This window comes from Bos mutus, chromosome 14, assembly GCF_027580195.1.
Source record: "Bos mutus isolate GX-2022 chromosome 14, NWIPB_WYAK_1.1, whole genome shotgun sequence".
In the NCBI taxonomy this organism is placed as follows: domain Eukaryota; kingdom Metazoa; phylum Chordata; class Mammalia; order Artiodactyla; family Bovidae; genus Bos; species Bos mutus.
This window is the reverse complement of record NC_091630.1, coordinates 52,017,073-52,039,736: the sequence shown is the minus strand read 5'-3', so window position 1 is coordinate 52,039,736 and position 22,664 is coordinate 52,017,073. Positions and strand designations below refer to the sequence as shown.

Below are 22,664 nucleotides of genomic sequence, written 5' to 3'. Positions count from 1 at the left end.
GCCCAGGAACCACCTGCCAGGCTCTTGGGCATCCTCAGCTGTGGCTCTCCCATCAGCATTAGCTTCTGGGCTTGGTGACTCACGGCTCTCAGGAGAGGAGGAATAACGGGTGGGGCTAGAGATGAAAGGCCTTCTTTTCTTGTGGAACCAAGTCATTGCCCTCCAAGCAGCTTTCCCAGGTGGCTTACAGTCCGGTTAGCCAAAACTCACAGTCACATGGCCACATGAGACTGTGAGGGAAATTGGGATGTACTTGGGTGTGGCGATTATTTCAGAGTGTATACACATGATCAGATTATCATGCTGTACAGTATTTATATACATAAAGTATTTGTCAGTGATTCCTCAGTAAAGCCAGAGGAAGAAAAAAAGAGAAAAGGGCTTAGAGGCCAGAAAAACCTAATTGTAGAAAATAGTAGGAAATGGATAAATACACAAATTGACAGTTGAAATCTGAATGTTGTTCTCAACCCCAGAAGACTCCATATGGAGCTTCAGTGCAGTGCATATTAGAATACCTTTAAGTGAAAATCAGACCATCTATATAATTACTGCATGAGTTCAATTATAATTATCCCCCCCCACCCCCTGCCGCTCCTTTTTAGTGTCTAATGCTGTAGTTTGGCTCATATTGTTACAGTATGTCTTATAGTTTGGTATATTTTATCACATATGGAAGACACTGACATGGAAATTTGGAAAAAAAGACCTTGAGGAAGAGTTAATGGACTACTGCTTTGGTTGTCATTTATAACCAATTAGTTTATCATCTTTAAGAGCATTAAAAGTTGCATCATCTTAGTTCAGGACACCAAAACAAGAGTTAGCAAAGACACTGCTGGAACCTGTGATGCCTCCTGATAGTATGGGCTTGAATATAAAATGTAGAGATAAAAATTTAGAATGATGGCAACAAGAAAGCTGGCCTGGTGTGGATCTACTTCAGGTTGACAAGTGCTTTGTTGTTTTGAAACTTAGAGCAGGGGTTTTATGTAAGGTCAGCCTGAAAAGTGGCTCTCAGATGTTCTCTTCTGCTATGTTCTGATTAACTTTGAAGTGACAGTTTTTCATAGCCCCTCTCAAAGCCTGTGACAGCCAACTTCTGTCCTTGCAGGATAGAGGTCCGGTCAAGGCCAACCCTTCAGGATGATCTTCCTTTCTTTGAGAAGCCCCACAGCAGGCAGCCATCCTTACCCACCCTGTCTCCAGAAGAGCCTCCGCTGCAGACCTCGACGCTGGCCAATGAGGAAGCGCTGCAGAAGATCTGTGCCCTTGAAAGTGAGCTTGCTGCCCTCAGAGCTCAGATTGCCAAGATCGTGACCCTCCAGGAACAGCAGAACCTCAGTGCAGGTCTGTGAGTCCTCCAGTTGTCAGCCAGCAAATGCGGGCAGGGGGCGGGGGGAATACCACTCACTTGGGGAAAAAATTATATATATATATAATATATATATTTGTGGGCTCTGTCTCTTTAGTCGTGTCCGACTCTGCAACCCCATGGACTGTAGCCCTCTAGGTTCCTCTCTGTCCATGGGATTCTCCAGGCAGGAATACTGGAGTGGGTTACCATGTCCTCTTCCAGGGGATCTTCTCAACCCAGGAATCGAACCTGTGTCTCCTGCACTGCAGGCGGATTCTTTACCTACTGAGCCACCTGCGAAGCCCCAGTATGCATACATATATATAACTCAATCAGTATGCTACGCACGTGAAACTAACACATTATAAATAAACTATAGTACAATTAAAAATTTAAAAAGAAGTTAATAACAGCTGTTGGGCTTGCTAGAAAACTAGGGGCCTGTCCCCTGCATGGTCTGGTACAGGACCCAGGCAAGTTTAAGAGGTTTTCGTTTGTTTTGAACAATCTTAATACTGTCAGAGGATGATGAGTGTATTTTTGGAAACACAAAATATACATCCACTGATAAAGGTGAACACTGCTTATGTGTCTGCTGTGGGAACTTCACTGTCTGTGATAATGGCACCATTCACATCAGACTGGAGGAGGTAACTGCAAAACAGCCCGGACAGAGTTGAGTGTGTTTAGTTACCTGTGTGTCCTGAGGCAAGCATAAAGCTCTGTAACTGGGATAGTAGGTAGTTATGTTGTGGAGTTACTGTGGGAGTAAATGTGGGAACTATATATAGTATCTTTAGTGCAAAGTAGCTGTTTAATATTCATTTCTCTCCCTCTTGCCCAGAGTGGAAACTGAATTCAGGGCCTCTGACTCTGGTCTAATAGTGTTGCTTTTATTTTTGTTGCGTTGTCACTGGAGAAAAAACCATAGCCTTGAAATCCTAGTTTATTAATCTGCTGGCAAGCAGTGGTGGTTTTCCTAGTGTCCTGAGTCTTGACGAGATTCAGTATAAGCCAGCTCTGAAGGGTAAAGGATAGTTATTCCACCTCTGAGGCACTTAGCTTGTGGTCCTATAGTTTAATGTAACCTACACGGAAACCTCCTCAAACCTGGGTCAGGCCACGATGGGCAGGGTGCATGTACTCCAGGCACCTGGTGTTACTTCAGTGAAATCTACAGGTGACTTTTGAAAACCCAAAGTCCTGCCCTTTTCTGTTTAACCAATAAGTTACTGATAAATTTCTCTTTGGCTTTACCTCCCTCTTCTGGCAGACTAGGAAAGTCTGTTAGATGTTCTATTTACAACCCAACTCCCTTGAATAAACTAATCAATATAGTTCGCGCCCAAACAACTCTCTAATCTCTAGTTACTGCAGAAAGATGGATTTTTAGGTCCTTATTTTAGAACCACTGTAACTCTCAGTTACTTATTCTTTGGGGGAATTAACTATAATTTTTTTTTTCTCTCAATTTTTTTCAATAAATCTAAAACTTCTTTTAACTCATTCTGGTCAGTTTACATTCTCTAGTTCATGCTTCAGAGAAGGCAATGGCACCCCACTCCAGTACTCTTGCCTGGAAAATCCCATGGACGGAGGAGCCTGTTAGGCTACAGTCCATGGGGTCGCTAAGAGTCGGACATGACTGAGCGACTTCACTTTCATGCATTGCAGAAGGAAATGGCAACCCACTCCAGTGTTCTTGCCTGGAGAATCCCAGGGACGGGGGAGCCTGGTGGGCTGCCGGCTAAGGGGTCGCACAGAGTCGGACACGACTGAAGTGACTTAGCATAGCATAGCATAGTTCATGCTTACCTTCTATGTAAATATACTTAAAATGAACCACAGAGGTATCCGACAGCTATTTACTCTAGTACTAAACTGTCAGACTACCTACTGGAGGCAGTTCTGCGTGCAGTCCAGATGCTGTTTCAGCTAGAAGTAGCTGCACAGCGTGAAGCAGTCAGACCTGAACATTTGATATCACAAAAGCACCCTGTTAAGTTAAATGGAACATTTCCATCTGGAGACGGATTAAATGATACCGTGACTGAAATTCAGGCATTTAGATTCCAAGCAAGTAACTGAAACTTCCTTTTTACTTGTGACTGAGATTCTTTTTAAGGTTACTGCTTTCAGGTATAAAGTCCTTAACATAACTCTACTTTTAAAATATTTTATTTGCCTCTTACCACCAGGATTAAACTGATTGCCCCTCATTTCTGTAGGTGACTTAGAATCCACCAGGCCTGCCGCCACAGTAGCACCCTCCGTCCCGCCAGCGCCCCCACTGCCGCCCCCTCCGCCGCCGCCTCCCCTCCCCTCACCCGGGCTCCAGCAGAACACTTCTGCTATTGATCTGATAAAAGAGCGAAGACGGAGAAACGCCTCTGCTGGGAAGACCCCGGTCAAGAACAGTCCAAAGAAAACAGACCTGCCCAACATGCTGGAGATCCTAAAAGACATGAACAGCGTGAAACTGCGATCAGTAAAAAGGTGAGGAGACATCTGCCTTCTCGCCCACTTCCCTTGGTTTCCTATGCCTTTTATAAGCAACTGCTAAGCTGCTTTGGAGGAGGAAGTGGCAACCCACTGCAGTATTCTTGCCTGGAGAATCCCATGGACAGAGGAGCCTGGCGGGCTACAGACCATAGGGTCACATAGAGTCATAGGGACACATACTGAGCACACACATACACCAAGCTTCTTGAGAACTTTGTTTTATAGCATGACTACTGGAATAGCTCTTGAGTTTTTAATTTAAAAAAGATAAGCTCCCAGGAGCTCTTGTATGCAGTTAACTGAGAGCAGGACAAACACCCGCAGGCCACTCTCATTTCTCCCCCACTGCCTCTGAAGCCTTGTTACTGTGCAGTCATTCTCCCCTCAGGCTGTGCTGTGTGCCTGCTAGGGTAGGGCCCAGGCTTGTGGAGGAGGGAACCCTGACTGCCCTGAAGGAGCCTGCAGTCTCTGCTCCTTAGAGGAGCTATTCCCTGGGTACCTCTGTGCTGTTTTGTGAGGCCATAAATCTAGGGCTCCCACCTCACTGCGTCAGCGTCTCTATTGGGTGTCTTTGCTGCTAGAGCCATGCTGTCAGCACCGCAACGCCCCCTTGATTTCTCGTCACTTCTCTAAGGTCAGAACAAGACACAAAGCCCAAGCCGGCAGATGCTGCTGACCCTGCTGCCCTCATAGCAGAGGCGCTGAAAAAGAAGTTTGCTTATCGGTATCGAAGCGATAGTCAAGGTGAAGCTGAGAAAGGAATCCAAAAGTCTGAATCAGAGGCCACCTCCGAGAGAGTGTTGGTGAGTACTGGGCAGACCTCTCTCCTTAGTGCAGCCTGTGGTCCAGGCCACTGCTGCGCAAGACACTCAGCTGGTCGTCTGCAAGATGCAAAAGGAATTAGTCCTTAACGCCAGCTAGACTGCTTCCCTCTTGATGCTCTTCTGTAAGTAAAAGCTAACCCTGGGTATCTCCTATGTTAAATTTCCCATGCTGTTTATATTTAAGCACAATGAAGTGAAATTCATGACAATAAAATTTACATCTTAAGGATAGTGTAAATGTTGTGATGTAGAAAGGAAAGGTCATTCTCTTAGGGCACCTATGAAATTCTTATAAAGGGGAAAGAAATCTGACCAGGGCTTTGCAGGCTGTGGGCCCTGCAGCGGTGGAGACTGAGCAGACTTAATGAAAGCTCTTAAATATTAATTTAGACCTTCCCTTTCCTCAGGTAGCTCAGATGGTAAAGCGTCTGACTGACTGCAATGCGGGAGACCCGGGTTCAGTCCCTGGGTTGGGAAGATCCTCTGGAGAAGGAAATGGCAGCCCACTCCAGTATTCTTGCCTGGAAAATTCCATGGACTGAGGAGCCTGGTAGGCTGTACAGTCCATGGGGTCGCAAAGAGTCGGACACGACTGAGCGACTTCACTTTAACTTTCCTCAGGTTACTGTCACTGGGGAGATGAGTTTATCTATGCTAGAGAGATAGATATCCTAGAAATTCTAGCATCTTTTTGAAACCCTAGACATTGAAGAGGAAACTCTGTATCTTCCTCCTTTTATTAAAAGAAGTAAAATTGGACTAAGCTAGGGTCTTGCAATGATGACTACAGTTTGATAGGAATTGACAGGTTGTTATAAACATAATGATTTTAATACTATCGGGCTGCTTGGCTTTTCATGAACATACCTTGTGGTCCATGGTTGGGAGGGGGCTATCATTGCTGTTACATGAACCTGTATCTTTTTTGTTTCTTTTCTAGTTTGGTCCACACATGTTGAAGTCTACTGGAAAAATGAAGGCTTTAATTGAAAATGCTTCAACTTCCTAATAGACAAAGAGCTGAGAAAGACTATCTGAAGTTCAGCTGTTCGTTTATTAGGGCTGTTCAGCTAGTAGATATCAACACTGTTTGTTTGGTAAATACCTGAATTTAGAACTTAGTGGTCTCCTTTTAGGTCTCATTAGAGGATGATGCTGTAACAAAAGCACTCTAGGTTTGTTTGCTTTTAAGAGAAGGTCAGTTCTGAAGTTTCCATAGCGTATGTACATTCCAGCATGTTTTTAATGTGTAGCCAAGATGTTTAGGTTTCCAGTCTGGAAAACAAGTATATAGATTTCAGAACAAAGGAAGGACATTTTATAGACGTGAGTTTTTAATTAACACTAATTTATCTGTACACATATTTTATGTGCATGTATTTGGATATACAACAGGATATTAGATTTAGCGATGGCAGTGACAAGGCTGCTGATAATCATTCCTACCCAGCGATGGAGCAGCTGGTATATCCAAATTGTTGGAGTAAAATGTTTGCGTTTGGAATTTCTTCTTGCCTTGAATAGAACTTTTAGATTCTCTCTCACGTTTTCTTGGAGATGGGGTTTGAGTAGAAACCAGATGATGTTCGCTGCTGAAATTCCGTAGTACTTTCCTTTAAGGGGAAGTCAAGGATCATGAAAACTTTCCACCTCAGTGCTGCCCAGTTCTGAGGAAGAAAATGTAGTTTTCAATAGTGAGCAATCAAACTATTGAATTAAATCTCTTTTAAAGTAAAAGTAGAATGTACCATCTTTTTCTTTCAGTTTAATAAAATGGCATATCATAAAGATGACTTGTTGCTAAGTTAACACTTCTGGAAATGTCAGCATAATGGAGTTAAAAATTTTTTTTTAATACTGGTCTATTAAACACTGAATAGGCGACAGAATTTCCTGTAAGTTGCTTATCATGGGTCAGTCAGACCGCTGTTCTGCTGAGTTCCACCATGTAGCAGCATAACCCGTAGGTGCTGTTATGAAGTGGAGACCCTCCTTTCTCATCTAGGACTTCAAAGGAAGTCATCATTTCTAAATGCTTCGTGTATCTTCATGATTTTCTATATTTCTGTTAAACTCAGCTATAGTTATCCAGAATCTCCTACCATGAGTAAATAGTTGGACTTATTATTTAAATCTAGTCGGGGAAAAAGTTCCACCTCCCAGGGCAATTAGGAGATATGAAGAAGATACATTCATTTTTAAGTTATTGAAATGATGTGCAATGTTCTAAACGATAGCAGCTAATACTAGTTGAGGTAATTTTCATGGTTTGGCTGTTTAGCTTAAATTTGAACTGTGGCTTAATTTTACACATGTCGTTGACATACATTGTTTCTAATTGTTTTCTATGGTTTAAAAATTCTGCCTTTAAAATAAATTCAGGAAATTCACCTGATATACTTATTTTGACCTCCTAAGAAATATTTATATTTGTATCAGTAATTGAATTTTTAGCCAGTGCTCCAAAATAAGGAAGTTACTGTTTTGAAATAAAGCAACTTTTCTTTTCCTTGGACCATCATGCCTATATAAATGCTTTTGCTTTTTCTTCCACAGTAGGTAAACTTCTTCTGTGTTGTACATGCAACTTTAAAATAATTTGCGTTCTGCATTTTCCAAGTGGAAATACACTGCTTAAAATGTCACCTTTTTCATTCATCTTCAGCATTAAAACAGAAAGAGGTGTGTGAGTTTCTTCGGGGTTCTCGAGCCTAGAACCCACCTCTGGGACTCTCTCTCCACCTACCCTAGACCATACTGCTATCTCTGCCTCAACAGCAAAAGAACTGACAACTCACCCAAGCGTGGGTAGGAACCTGGAACAGCTGGGCAAGACTCAAGGCTCAAACCTTTAGTTTCTGATTCCACACTTTGTGACCTCTGGTCAAATGCAAGCTTCTCTCCGTACTTAAAATCTATAGATGTAAATACAGGTACTGTGTTAATACTGAAAGAAGTCCACGTATATGTGGACCCGTGTTCAGGAGTCACCTGTATATATAATGTGAGTCAAAGAGCCCTGGACTTGGGAGTTAAAACACGATATGTATATGTGATCCTGGCCCAGGCACATCTGTTTTTAAAATGGGAATAATGCTCAGTTCAGGAAATTATGAGGATTAAAAGCAGCATTCTGAACACATTCTATGCATAGCAGAGTACTAAGTAAGTTCTTACACTATTTTACACAAGGTTCCCAGCAGACAGGTTTCTCCTAGGAGACAAGGTCCCTGTGTGCGGGCCAGGGTGGAGGGGTAGGTCTCAGTCTTCAGTCCTGGTTGTCTGCCCAGTCGCAGGCCCTTCTGCAGAAGCATCCTATCCTCTTGCTGTATGAATTCCTGCGAGTCTGCATCTTGGTGGGGAAGGAAGAAAACACGAGGTAACAACTACCGGAAACACATAGCTGGAAAAACCATCGTCTAGTAACTTCTCTGAAAACATAAGTTCTTTCTGTGGGCTAGATCTGGCAGATAAAAGTTTAAACTTTCAGGCGTGAACCCAGCAGCAACAGCTCTGGGATTGCCAGGCAGGAGGAAGCACTTAGTTTTAGCCAGCATTATTGTTACTGCCTGTTACCGTCAGTCTTCCCCACGATCTTCAGCCTCTCCTGAGTCCTGTCTCCTCTTCTCATCCTGGAGTCAGTATTCTGTGCTACTCCACTGAGCCTGTTTCTTAACATTTCGTTTTAGTTTTTCCTTATCAATCTTGTAAGCAGGCTAGTTCTTCATTGATACCAGAGCAATCACTTGAGAATAAGAAATAAAAACAGCATACCTAAGGAAGGATCCAGAAATCTTAGATATTTCCCTCTGAGACTGCTGTCCTTAGTCTGCTTTGTAAGGACTGAACACCTTACTGTTCCTCTGGCTGGAGCTTCTCAGACTTCTTTTCCCTGGGAGGTTCTCCAGCCTCTATGACAGGTCAGAGAGCTCCTTCCCGCAAAGCTGAGAGAGTAACATGGGTGGAATTTAGACATGATCAAGAAGGTAATTAAGATGATCCATATAGTGCCTCCCATTCCATCCCAAACAGCTGTGGCTGCTACAGGGCGGTCCCGCGCTTCCCAACTGTTCTCTTCCATGCTGGCAAAAGCCTTAATCTGGGGGAGAAAGACACGCTTCACAACAGCGATTTTACTAGGGGTATGAACAGCTTTCCACTCACGTGGCTTAAGAGCCGTCCCTCTTCATTGGCCAGCCACGCCTGCTATCAGAAGACGAGAGACGGTGAGAAGCAGGTGCAGCGGCAAGCTGCTGTGTAACCTGGTGTTCAGTGAGGGTGGACAGCACGCGAGACCGTCGCATCTCTAACCTCGACCTAGAGCAGACGGCCCTCTGCAAGGGGAGCCCCTGCTAAGGCAGAGGCTGGTCGGGGGCCCAGGATCAGCCTTCCTAGGTTGGTCCAGGTTGTCCCTCGGGAATTTAAACAAGAAACCTGGAGAGAGAGGGGTGCATTCAGTACTCAGAGCTCAAGTAAGCAGGTCACAAGGAACAGCTGTACCCATGAGCAGTTATACAAAATACGATGAGGAAATGAATAAGGACAATGACTTGGCCTGAACTATGTGTCAGTACATTTTTGAGACACATTTTACAGGTTAGAAAGCCACTCAAAAGATGAGGTGACAGAAGACTAAACCTAGTCTGTCTAGCCATAAAGACAATGCTTTAAAAATGTTTACTGCCTTTCCAAGCAGACACTCCAAGGTAGAGAAGAGGCTGCAAGAGAAGCAGGAGTGGCAAGAAGCAGGTGCAGCAAAAAGCTACACTTAAGTGATTAGTGACTGTCTCATGAACACGAATCCTCAATATAAAGCTCCAGTTAACTCGCAGTGACCTGAGACCATTCCCTACTGTGGAAAAAGTTAACCCCTGTACTGTGAGGATTCTTAGATGGAAATTTTAAAACTCTGCAAATGTTCAGCTAGTTATTTTATCATATTCCTTTATGATACTTTCTTCAAAAGATAAAAAGCACCTTGGGATATCATGCACCCTCCTGATTCTTTACAGTAGGGGTCCCCAACCTCCGGGGTCTAATACCTGATGATCTGAGGTGGAGCTGATGTAGTAATAATAAAGTGCATGGTAAATGTTATGCACTTGAATCATCCTGAAACCCCACCACCACCAACCTCAGTCCGTGGAAAAACTGTCTTCCATGAAACAGGTCCCTGGTGCCAAAAAGGTTGGGGACCACTGCTTTATGGCTCAACGATAAAGAAACACTTCAAATTTACGCTAAAAAATCTCAAATAATACACAGCTTAAACGTAACAGAAGATGCACTTTCTTCACAAGACTATTGATGGGACTGGTAAAACTTGCAATAGCCTAGTAAGTTTGCTGTGCTTCACTTTTAAATTAGAACTAAAAAAGAATCTAATATTAAAAATGGCTGTTCTCTTTCCCGTACAACCTACCAGACTTTAAAATAGGTTCAGGACAATTTAACACCGCTATGAAAGTTAAAAAAAAAAAAAAAAGATACTGTGATAAAAGCTAGAATTCTACTAAAAGTATCATACTGAACATCTAAAACATATTTTAGAATCAAATTTGAAAACTAATTTTACCAGTCATGGATGTTAATAACATTCAGTAATTACTAGAAATGGTATCATTTTCATTATTACCCAATGAAACCATTCATTTTGTACAAGAAGAAACCCGCCATGTCATACAACAGATGCTTTCCACACACTGCCACCCAAACATTCTGAGGTCGGGGGCCATGCTCTGTCACTTTGAACGCTGTACCACATCCAGTGCAGCGCCCAGCACACAGCAGGAGCTCGAGTGCTGTAGGCACAGAATGCAGCATAGACTAGTATCAACAAAACTGCATAGTGATAGACTGACAGCTAAAAAGGAAACACGATACCAGGTTATTCATAATAATTTGTTCAACATTCACTGATGGCACAGTTTATGCCAGTCTGTCCTATGCTGAGCACATGACTGACTCATCAGAAAAGGCTGATGCTGGGAAAGACTGAGGGCAGGAGGAGAAGGGGACGATAGAGGATGAGGTGGTTGGATGGCATCACCGATGGACACGAGTTTGAGGAAGCTCTGGGAGCTGGTGAAGGACAGGGAAGCCTGGAGTGCTGCAGTCCATGGGGTTGCAGAGCCAGACACGACTGAGCCACTGCACTAATGCTGAGCACAAGAGACAAGAAGGTGGAGGAGACAGCTGTTTGCACCCATGTCCACTCCCAGTAGTGGCCACCCCCCGCTGGAGACCAGGGACCACCAGGGGCCTTCCAGAAGACACAGGTTGCCTGCAAATCCTCAGCCAACAAGGAATGGCTCAGGCTAAGTCCTGCACGCATCTGGACAACTATGTGTTTCAAATATATGCTGATAGCATGGTGATTAATATCACATTTATTTAAAAACAGTACTGAATGCGTATTAGCCATCGGTCACTGGCCCAAGAAGGAGATATTAACTGGGAAAAGATTTAAACAAAATATTTACACATTAAAAAAACAGTACACGTGAAAACACTGTGAACCTCCGATGTGAAAATTAAAGTTGAAACCTTTAAGAGTTAAGAATGCTTTTTGGAAAGAGAGGCCATTACAGGAATCTTCAGAGTTACTAGCACCTCTAACCTGTACCTAAAGTACAAATATATTCCCCAGGCAACATATGGCAAAAACCACTACGGTACTGTGATTAGCCTCCAATTAAATAAATTTAAAAACACATTTTTTACTTTTATATTAAGAAGATCATTATAAAGCACCGCATTGACAGAATACAAGTACTGACCAGGAACCAGCTTGTTTGGTTTTGTTAAGCTAAGGCTTACCAAAATGTTCTGAGGACCCTGAGCCTATAGCAGAGGTGCCGCCCCCAGCACTAAAGGTTGCCCCAGGGCCCGGCAATCTGCTACAGTGCTCGACAATTCCTTTGAAGTCTCCCATTTTATCTTAAAAATTCATAGGAACTTTGCATTCCCTTCCATAATACTTATTTAAAAATGTGATCTTCTAAATTCCTATTTCCTCAAGTTTTCTGAATTATTGTACTGTTTCCTCAAATTTTTCTAGAAAAATCAATGTTCAAGAATACACAGGTGCTATGAAGCAGGGCTGTCGACGCTCGTCCCACATATATGTAACAACACACATCTTTGCCGTGGGTTTACTTACCCGTAGGCAGGGAACGGGAGCACACTCAGGTGTCTCTCCCTCGAGAATGGAAATAGGATATTCCTCTGAACATCAAACACAAGTCAGAGAAGCAGCAGCAAGCATAGCCTGGCAGGCGGAGCCCAGGCCGCCTGCGGCTGAGGGTCTGACATACCTACTAGACATGCCAGTCAAGCGGACATGCAGACGCAGCTCCTGGGACTCAGTCTCTAGCCTCGTCCAGGGAACCACGGTCCACCCGAGCACGAGCATCAGTCGGCGCCTCCTTATAGGATGCGTGAGGGACCTTGCTTCCCTGGCTCGGAATCCATGCGCAAGTAACCAGCTGATTGTAATTTAGCTTCCCAAGGAGATCTGCCTAAAATGAAAGAATGATTGATAGTTACCTTTCTCATTGTAAATTAAACTACTAATGGGAAAAAAGCTATTAGTTTCTGTGAGTTTGGTTGCAGTTGAGTTTGCTGTGAGACAGTTCTGCTCTCCACATGCTGTCATACTAGGTCTGTGAGTCGCAAGTTTCCTCACCACACAGGGTGTGTCAGATTCGCCTCCATCAGACTTCAGCACCCAGCAGTCCAGCGTGGTGGCCACAAGCCACACGTGGAGACCGGGCACCTGAGACACGGCTGGCCCAAACTGAGATGTGCTGTAAGCGTCAAGGACACGCCAGATTGCAGAAACTTGGTAACAGAGAAAAGAATGTAAAGCATCTCAATAGTCGCTTTTTAATAATGGCTACCTATTTTTTTTTCTCTTGTTTTGTGGCTACATATCTAAATGATAGAATATTCTAGACATGCTGGAATAAATTTCATCTTTTTTTTAAAACATGTGATTACTCCAGAATTGACAATCACCTACTTGGCTCATGCTGTACTTCTACTGGTCCTCACTCTTCTATGCAAATGATGACAGTAGATGACAGTATGTTTGCGTTCAGAGTTTACACTTACCCCTTCCAATGAAACGGGCTTGGGGAGACCGAGGAGAGGCCCAGTGGTGCCTTTCTTACACTGAAACCAGTCAAGCAGAATCAGGTGGCCATTTCCTATTACTTGACTTTAAAAATGCCAACACAAGTGGTGTTCTGGTACCTGCACGAGGGCCTGAGGTTCCCGCCGTGGGAACAAAGGGCTGTGGAGACCAGAGACCGGGCTCGGAGCCGACTTCTCCAGGCTGTGAGGACTCAGCCATCTATGCCCCAGGCCTCGGCATCTCACCTGTGAGGTGCAGGTGACAGGTGAGACCAAAGACTGGGCTCAGAGCTGATTTCTCCGGGCTGTGAGGACTCAGCCATCTATGCCCCGGGCCTCGGCATCTCACCTGTGAGGTGCAGGTGACAGGTGAGCTCACAGGATGATGCCTGCACCCAGCGACACCTGAGCAAGTCCTGTGAGCCAGGGCTAGAATCAAGAAGTGGACGCTTAGTTCTTGGTAACTTTGCCTTATCCTTTCCCACAGACTGACTTATAAGGTAAATATCAAAGATAAAAATGTGAAAAGATAGGTTTTATTCATCAAAAGTGAACAGCAACAGGCACATATTAAAATGAGTCTGGCAAAGCCTTTTACAAATGGCTTTACACTCAAGCTTTCTCCCAAGAAAATGGCTGTTGCGACAAACTGTAAACATAATTAATAAACAGTCTTTTACAGTAACAAGGGAAATACAATTGAACTAAAAGAAAGCACCGGTTTCTCTTAAAACTAGATTACAGTTGTGCTTACTATACATGAAACAATTTAAAACAAATTACAAAAGTGGAATGTTTGTTAAATTTAAAATTAGTCCTTAGATTTTTTTTTTTGTCCTAGAAAACATCTGTTCACATCAAAAGGCCCGTCGAAGGGGAACGTTTCGTCAAAGGGAGGGACGAGAAAACAATGCACTTTTTTTCAAATCAAAACAAGAAGTTTGGTCACTTAGCTTGGTGCATAGTTAAGGCATCTGGCGTCTGGAGCCATCATCTCTCACGGCCGACCTCCCTTCCCCTCCCACGTGTGGCTGCTCACTACGTCACATTCTACAATAATAAATAAAAGCCGACGTCTCCGATCCTTGCCACGTGGATAAATAGAACACATGCACAGTCACACATGCACGAGCGTGCCCCACACACACATCCACACACACACGACATACCTCTCACTCCCTGCAGCGAGAGGGACTTTAGTACCCTTGCTCTGAAGGACACACTGGCCCATCCCACTTTATTTCAGATTGGCAATACCCTGAGCTGATTATGGTGTTTGAAACATTCCACCTTTTTTTGTTTTCTTGCATGTGCAGGTCAAGTGTACAGTAGTGAAGACAACATGCAATGTCTTCACCGCGGAATCATCACACAGCTAGGACACTGGGGTTCTGCCCCGCCCGCCCCAAATTAAAAACCAAAGTTAAAAAAAAATTGCATTGCCAAACAGCACTGGAGTGAAAGCTCGGCGGCACTCTATGATAAATGCTCAGTCTCCAGTGCACGAAATAAACCAGAGCAAATGGGAGGCTTTGGTGGCATCCGAAGGAAAAAAAGGCAAACCGGGGGAGGGGGAGAAAGAGCTGCAGTTCTAGGTTTGATCTTCAGAATTCTTAGTGGTTCCTTCACAATCATGCTCCAAGGCAAATTGAGAACCAATATTTCAAGAGTTGGTTTGTAAACATTGAGTCCTGCCAGAGGTGCAGACACTGGGCACTTCACATTTCCATTTTCTCCGACAGAATCAGTGGAAGGTACAGATACACACTGTTTGCATCATGCTGGTTAAATTCTGAAGATTTCTGCTGAAGGCTTCAGTTCAAGCTTCACGATGATGCTTCGAAGAGCACACGAGCCACTGCAATCCTTCCTGCAAAAACTTCCTCGTTTATTCCCTCCGTTTCGCTCCTGCCAGGCGCTGCGCCTCTTCAAGGTCTCCCACAAAAAGCCAAATGCATATTGCTGTAGGTTCGGGTCTTGTCCTTAACAAGTGGGTTCAAATGATCCAACAGAGGAAATCTTGGAAATAAATAATGCTGGCATCATTCATTTCCCTTGGCAGTCAAGAGTAAGTTCTCTCACCTCAAGACCCCTTTTCACATTTCTAACAACCTCTAGGAGGCATCTGTCCACTGGTTCTGGGGGTTAGGGTAACCGGTTTTCCTGAGGTAATAACTGTGAGCTCAACTCCTCGAATGCAGCATCAGCGTCCTCGCTGCTGGGCTGCTCTCTCTGCAGTCCCTTCCAGCTGGCTTTGTTCAGCCCCACGTGTCCGAGCATCGTCTGGGACAGCCTGGTATTGGAGAACCGGGCCCATTCCGTGAACAGAGGCTCCACGAGATAGGTCATAAAACCTGAGGAAACAAGGAGAAAAGGCCTGTGTGTGTGTTCTGAAACTTTCAAATGTCAATACAGAGTCTACTCTCTTAAGCCCTATTCCAGTACTATCTAGCTCTTATTTTTCTAGACATGTGTGAAAATTTACATACCTTCTCGAAGAATCTATGTAAGCAACGTAATGAAACTTGAAGTGAAGGTGAGCTGACAAACGCAGCACATCTCTGCTGATGATTCCTCTCAGCTGCACCAACCACATCCTTCTATCAATGTTTCAGCAAAACTGCGGTGGCCCTGCAGCAGAGCTCAGTGGGTCCTAGGGCTGGTTCCCGCAAGACTGCTAGAGCTAAGGGTGTCTCCTGGGCTGCGGGTGACGAGACCGGAACCGAGGTGCAGCAGCTCTGCCATCAGTCGGGGGTGATCATCACCCCTGATCATGAGCATAGGGCGGCTTCTATGTACTGATACCTCAGAATTTATAAAGCCAAAACTCACAACACCATGGCTTCCCTGGTGATAAACAATCTGCCTGCCAGTGCAGGAGACCTGGGTTGGGAAGATCCCCTGAAGGAAGAAATGGCAACCCGCTCCAGTATCCTTGCCTGGGAAATCCCACGGACAGAGGAGCCTGGCATGTTACAGCCCATGGGGTGACGAAGAGTCAGACACTACTTAGCAACTACACAACAACATGACACCAAGTACAAGTCTAAGAAGAACAAAGATTAAACCATCACTAAAGTGAACATGGAAGTGTACCAGGCCTACTTTATGGACAGCTCATACCACCGATCTCCCTTAATTCAGAGTCAGAAAAGGAAAGGCGATTTCAGGACAGCCTGCATCTCTGGGTTACACAGTACTCGAGCCCACACTGTATCTGACTTAATAATACTACACAGTATCTTACACAGGGTGGAAGAAGCCTCCTAGGAAACACCTTAACAAAAGCAAATATAACATCATCTTCCTAAACTTTTGATCAAGGACACGAAAATATACATTCAAATTCTATCACTGTTAACAGTTTAAAATTTTTTTCATCTCTAAAACTTTCTTCTCAGGGAAAGACTCTATGGACCACAAACTACACACGGTCCACTTAGCCAACAAGAAAGTCTCAGTGGTGGGACTTCCCTGCTGGTCTGTGCTCCCAATGCAGGAGGCCTGGCTTCGAGCCCTGGTCAGGGCAGTAGATCCCACACGCCACAATAAAGAGTTTGCATGGTGCAAGTAAAGATCCCACGTGTTGTAACGAAGACTGAAGATCCTACAATTAAGACCTGTGCAGCCAAATAATATATATATTTTTAAATGTCATGGAAGCAAAGCAGTTAGCGCCCACTACTTTTAATCAGAAAAGTCACATATGGTCTGATGGTTGAATTTTAAGTGTACCAATTCTGGTCTCTGAAGTAGCAGTGCTGATACTGGAAACACAGCTTTCTTCCGTGTCTCTCATCTCCTCCACACGAGTTAACTGAGAACCTACTCTATACCAAGCACTGCTTTGGGTTGGCCAGGGCTCAGCAGTGAATAGTCTAGATGTGCCTGCCACGAGGAATGTTCTGGTGAGGAGAGACAGGACACGAGAAAAACATCACCACTGTGGTGAGAGAGCATTTCAGCCTCTGGCAGTAGCTACCCTCATACCCCAGGTCTGGCCGATCCTGCGCCCGGAGCCCCATCTTTTTCTAGGTGCCGCAGTCAGGTCATGAGCAGCTGGGGTCTTGTACCCAAATGTAGGACTTCATTACCACTGGTTTCACAGGATCCATTTTCTTTTTTAAAAATGGAGTATCATTCAGCCTTTAAAAAAAATTTTTTTTTAAAAACAAATTTGTGGCTGTGCTGGGTCTTCATCGCTGCGCAGGCTTTTCTTTAGTTGTGGTTGGGGCTTCTCATTGCAGTGGCTTCTCCTGTTGCATTGGCAGGCGAATTCTTAACCACTGGAAGGCCTGGATCCCTGTTCTTTGATTCTCCCACCGTTCCAACCGGCTCAGAGCATCTGCATCCTGTTTCTCCCATCCAACAGACTAGCTGTCTCTCCACGCTCTCTGTTCCCTGGGATTCTTTGAGGTCTTAAGCACCCAGTAACAGTACTCAGGCCAGGGCCACAGACAGAGCTGGGAGGCACCCTGGACTTACGAGCAGTCCAACCACTTGTTGAATCCACTTAATTGTCCCTGTCCACGTGCCCCTCTCTATTCTTGTCCCAGACACCACAGGGCGCCGGGTCACGTGCCTCACTCTCACCCAGCACACGACAGACCCAGGGCTCCTATCACAGAAGAAAACCTATCGACTCAACATGACTTCTGCTTACTGACCACACGCTGGCTCCGGGTAACTGCTGCTTAGCACTGAGTTTACTCTAACAGTTCCCTGACTTACCCTAGAAGGAGAATCCTTCCAAGCCCCACTTTCCCTTAGGATTTGAGGTCACAAAGACCAACACCTGCTAACTGTATAAACTGGGCAAATGAAGAAGAGGAGCCCAGCAGCGCTTGTCTTGGGTGGCTGTGAGTCAGGAGCTGCCCAACCATTTGTGAGTCTACTTAACTGTCCCAGGACAGCCCACGTGCCTGGGACTCCTGCCTTCACACAGGTGTGGCTGTGCAGAGCCCAGTGGGGTCCCAAGTTGCAGAAGGTAAATGAGAGGGTGGGTGCTGGGGAGACGACTTGAGGCCAGGTTACAGCGGCCTGTGTGCAGTGCTGCAGAGTCAGCTTCAACCAGCAGGTGGAGCAGAAGAGCCTGAGGTTGCAAGTGTTCACTGGCAATCAGGTCTAGTGGTTCCAGAGTGACAGAGTTTCTTTCTTTTTTGGGGTCTGGGGGCTGGGGAGGGGAGTGCCGCACTGGATCTTCATTGCTGTACGTGGGCTTTCCTCTAGTTGCAGAGAGCAGGTGCATGGGCTCTGTTGCCCCACAGCATGTGGGATCTTCCTGGTGAGTGAGTGAGTGAGTGAAGTCGCTCAGTCGTGCCCGACTCATTGCGACCCCATGGACTGTAGCCTACCAGGCTTCTCCGTCCATGGGATTCTCCAGGCAAGAATACTGGAGTGGGTTACCATTTCCTTCTCCAGGGGATCTTCCCGACCCAGGGATCGAACCCGGGTCTCCCGCATCGGAGCCACCAGGGAAGCCTTCCTGGACCTTCCTGGACCAGGGATCAAACCTGTGTCCCCTACATTGGCAGGCAGATTCTTAACCACAGGACCACCAGGGAAGTTCCTATTCTTTCCATCTTAGAACAGAAAGTTACTGTAACCTGCTCTGCTTGCTTTTTAACTATTTAATTTCTGGCTGTGCGGGGTCTTCTTTGCTGTGCACAGGCTTTCTCTAGTCGTGTGCAGGCTTCTTGTTGCAGTGACTGCCTTCTGTTGTTGCAGAGCACGGGCTCTAGGCACATGGGCTTCAGTGGTTGTGGCACACAGGCCTAGCCACCCCAGTGCATGAGATCTTTCCCAACCAGGGATCAAATCTGTGTCCCCTGCAGTGGAAGGCAGATTCTTAACCACTGGACCTGCTCTGCTTTTTACCAACTAAAATCAAGTGAGAGTAAATTATAAGGGTCAAAAAAAAATCCAGGAATAAGATTATTTAAAAATTAGAAATAAGCATTTTAATATTTATATTTCAGATGTACCTCTCTTCCTGACAAAATTAAAGTGAATGGCATTTTAAAAACCAGTTATATCTGAGTATGTATAGTTACCAATCTGGATGTTGGCAATTGATTCAGTCTGACGATCGCAGAGTGGACTCACACCCAAATGATACTTTTTTTCTATATCTCCTAGAAATTTAAAAAAGAGAAAGAGAATTCTTTATGTGGACTATACCTTATTGGTTAAAAATATAATTAAAGTCTTCATCTTACCTGTAAATTCCTTAGGAAAAATGTAACATACTTAATCCTCATGAGAGGACGCCTTCTAAATTAGTTCTTTTTTAAATTTTAAGTTATTCACACATAGAAAAGGTTGCCAAGCTGATAACCTATTTCAAATGGAGAGGGTGGAAAACTTAACTAGATGTTATCCCAGGATTGTAATTCTGTCACAGCATTTTAGTTTAAAACTTAAGATTTCTAAAAGGAAGACGCATGGAATGAAGATCTTTATCTTTCTGGCTTTAATTCACAAAATATGTCCTATGGCCATACCCTTCACACGGGACAAGGATGGAGCAAGGGCGGGACAATCTTTCTGTACAGCAAAACTCCCAACTTGCTCTATGTCTATTCATAAATGCACACACATCAGATCATTTCAAAAGACAACTGCTGATTTTTTCAAAACAGGTCCCCAAATTGTGCATTACTGGTTCTACATCCATCTATTGTGAACCGCCACTAAAACTATCAGGCACCTACTGCTAGACTCTACAGCTGTCTAGCAGTTATTTTGTCTAAGTTACTTTAAATTGTCTAAGTTATTTTATTCATATGATGCCAAAAAATGAAATGGACAGGTGATCACTCAACACTCAACACTGTAACTTGCCTTGATGGAAGAATTCCTCTGTTACTTTTTCACTCCACTGCTTACTTAATTCCCAGGTCCGACATGGGTTACAAATATCGGCACACTTCAAAGCCATCTAGCAAGCAAAATATTGAAACTATCTTAAGAAAAAAAGTAAAATTTCAAATGTACCAAGTTTAAATATACTCTAATAGCGGGGAAAAGAACACCTTAAAAAAGAAAATGTTGCAACAGGACATCTGTTATCCTTTACACTGAGTTTGGGGCTTTCCTGGTGGCTCAGATGGTAAAGAACCTGCCTCCAATGCAGCAGATGCGAGTCTGCAGCAGACTCGATCCCTGGGTCAGGAAGATCCCCTGGAGAAGGAAATGGCAACCACTCCAGTGTTCTTGCCTGGAGAATCCCATGGACAGAGGGCTCCTCTGTCCATGGGGATGAAAAAAGTTGGGGTACGACTGAGCGACTTTCATTTTCACACTGAGTTTATGATACTGTTAGTTACAGCAATTATTTTATAGAGGTGCTGAAAGCCTGCTAACCAAACTGAACATGCTTGATAATTCCAGACAGCTAACACAGAACTATATTAATCAGAAAGCTACAAACCAATCAGTCATTTCTCATTTTTCATGTGTGAGAACTTGTTAAAATAAAATGCTGTTTGGGACTTCCCTGGCCATCCAGTGGTTAAGACTCTGTGCATCCAATGCAGGGGGCACAGGTTCAATTCCTGGTCAGGGAACTAAGATCCTGTGTGCTATGTGGCACAGCCAAAAAATGAAACAACAAAAAAAAGCTGCTACTGTTGACTGGTACCGCATCTTGTAAACACTGTTTTACTGTTAGAAATCTCAAGTGTGAAAAAGACAAAAGTGATGGCCCTTTCCTGTGTAGCCTTGTGTGACACTTTGCAGACCACAGCTTGCTCTCAAGATTTAACCACTCAGAGAACTACATGAGAACATTTCATTTTTATTCTAACGATCTGCCCTAGAAATAGAATTTTTCCAGGCCACATTTTACCTGTAAGACCAAGTGCCTATGCCTGGCATCTTCCAGATGTAGATCGCCCTTGTCCAGATGGGCCCGAAACAAGGACAAGTATTCATTCTGGCGGCTGATGTCTGTGGCCAGTATCAGAGCGCCTATCTGAGCCTCCATCTGTTGTCTGGAAGTAGAGAAACAGACAGAGAAACACAAGGATTTCAGTTGAATAGCTACTTCTTAATTATTTTTCCCTTAATCTTAATACGCAGAAAGCTTTACTGAGCTCTAAGATATTCTGCCATTCAACTTTTAACCTACTGAAAAATATGGGTTTTAAGGAATGCATTTTTAAAAACCTACTACAATGGTTAATCCAAGACCTAGAGAGCTTGTAGGAAAATACCACTTGGCAAACACTCCGAAAGGAAGGTCTTAAGGTGGAATTATATGTCTTAAAAAAAATAAGTGATGTACAATTGACATGTTGCTTGAGAAAATTTTTTGCTGTGATGTAGGGAAAAACTCTGGATTCTTTGTTGGGTGCCTGAGATGCAGGATGAGGGTCAGATGGAGGAGGAACGGACTATTCGACGACTGACTCCTGCAGACATGAGAAAATATGTCTGAGTAAACGCTAATGAAGCTCCACCAAGCGATGTAATAAAGTTTAGATTCAATTATATTTTCAGAGCCAAATTCAAGAATCAATTATCTGTAAGACTGTTCAAATTTTCTGGAAGGGAAAATGTAATATGTTAATACAGATAACAAATATATCATCTAAAAAGCTTTCTCAAGTCAAATAGGAAGAATGTTCAAAAATTCCTTTTGTTTCAATGGGCCATCGCCAATGTTTTCTTTGTATAATGATCAGTAAAGAGCTGATCATTATAGATTAAAAAGCTCACAATATCGAATATTAAATAAAACCCTAAAGAAAGAAGACATAAAAGGACACAATTGTGTAGTATTCCTGATTTTCAGTTTTTATTTGAAATAAATATGAGAATTCAACAGGATTAACATCAAATACAACACATGATAAAAAGGGAATAATAAAGCGAACAATTTAATCCATCTTATTCAAGAAAAAGAGCATTTATATATACTAACACCAGTTAGTACATGGTGGTTTAAATAGTTTTTATATATTTGTACGATGACAAGAAACAATTTTACTTACCAGAAGTATTGTCAAACTCCAAATGGTAGCCATGAATACAGACTTAAAAAATTTTTTTTAAGTACACCTTTTTTCTTATGATCATTACCAAAAACTGTTGTTTTATAAAGTTCTTTTAAATTGAGAAAGGGAAAGAAAAAGGAAAGAGCAGTGACGGTAACTTAAACCTTGTCATCCTAATGCATTTTTATGTTCCCCTTTCTCTAGAATTAGGCAGTTGATACCCACTTACATCGTTTCCCCAGGTCACCTTCTTGGGATGAGACACCATTAAAAGCTTTTGCTGGTGGACCAATGACGAGATTCTGTTGACAATACCACCGTATCCGGCTCCTTTAAGTTAGTGCTCTTTGTTAGCTTTTCAAATGGTGTTGTGTGTGCGCGTGTGCGCGCACGCTTAGTTGTTCAGTCATTCAGTCGTGTCCGACTCTTTGAGAGCCTATGGACTATAGCCCCTGAGGCTCCTCTGTCTGTGGAATTCTTCAGGCAAGAATACTAGAGTGGGTTGCCATTTCCTCCTACAGGGGACCTTCCTGACCCAGGGATCAAACCTGTGTCTCCTGCATTGGCAGGTGGGTTCTTTGCCACTGAGCCACCTGGGAAGTCCCACTCAGATGGTCTGCTTGACATCAAATGACACTGATGTCTTAAAAAAAAATACTAGGTTTTCCATTCTTTCTCTTCATTATTTTTCCTAAAACAGATTTTAATGAATCGATTTATTATACAGATTGTTTACTTTCTATCCAATTTACCTTTACATTAAGGTTTTATTCAAGAGTATAAAATGGAAATATGTAATTCTATTTACATAAATAAGTGGTAAACATGACTGAGCCACTGTGTATC

The 22,664-nt window shown here is 43.7% G+C and overlaps 2 protein-coding genes and 1 long non-coding RNA gene across 6 annotated transcripts in view; 1 reads left to right on the top strand and 2 right to left on the bottom strand.

The window, feature by feature from the left end:
• The window catches only part of MTFR1 (mitochondrial fission regulator 1), a 60,100-nt gene extending 52,901 nt beyond the window's left edge, over positions 1 to 7,199 (top strand). Inside the window, exons 5-8 of the mRNA XM_005892950.3 lie at positions 1,115 to 1,350; positions 3,586 to 3,853; positions 4,494 to 4,662; positions 5,624 to 7,199. Coding sequence (XP_005893012.1) covers positions 1,115 to 1,350; positions 3,586 to 3,853; positions 4,494 to 4,662; positions 5,624 to 5,692 — 742 coding nt within the window. The 3' untranslated portion in view covers positions 5,693 to 7,199. The remainder of the gene's footprint in view (positions 1 to 1,114; positions 1,351 to 3,585; positions 3,854 to 4,493; positions 4,663 to 5,623) is intronic.
• On the bottom strand, positions 6,213 to 9,643 carry LOC138990699 (uncharacterized). Its single transcript, XR_011466777.1, has 3 exons — positions 7,861 to 9,643; positions 7,482 to 7,598; positions 6,213 to 6,350 (listed from the first exon to the last, which is right to left on the bottom strand). It is a non-coding gene; the product is annotated as an uncharacterized lncRNA (long non-coding RNA).
• A 3,696-nt stretch (positions 9,644 to 13,339) lies between these two features.
• Positions 13,340 to 22,664, bottom strand: part of PDE7A (phosphodiesterase 7A) — a 106,823-nt gene continuing 97,498 nt past the window's right edge. For 3 of the 4 annotated variants that reach the window (XM_070382323.1, XM_005892949.3, XM_070382325.1), the window contains 4 exons: positions 20,669 to 20,813; positions 19,663 to 19,759; positions 18,873 to 18,953; positions 13,340 to 15,173 (listed from right to left, as the gene is read on the bottom strand). In XM_070382323.1, coding sequence (XP_070238424.1) covers positions 14,965 to 15,173; positions 18,873 to 18,953; positions 19,663 to 19,759; positions 20,669 to 20,813 — 532 coding nt within the window. In that variant the 3' untranslated portion in view covers positions 13,340 to 14,964. Of the gene's footprint in view, positions 15,174 to 18,872; positions 18,954 to 18,985; positions 19,157 to 19,662; positions 19,760 to 20,668; positions 20,814 to 22,664 lie in introns of those variants that run through there. The other variant, XM_070382324.1, reaches the window with a different exon arrangement.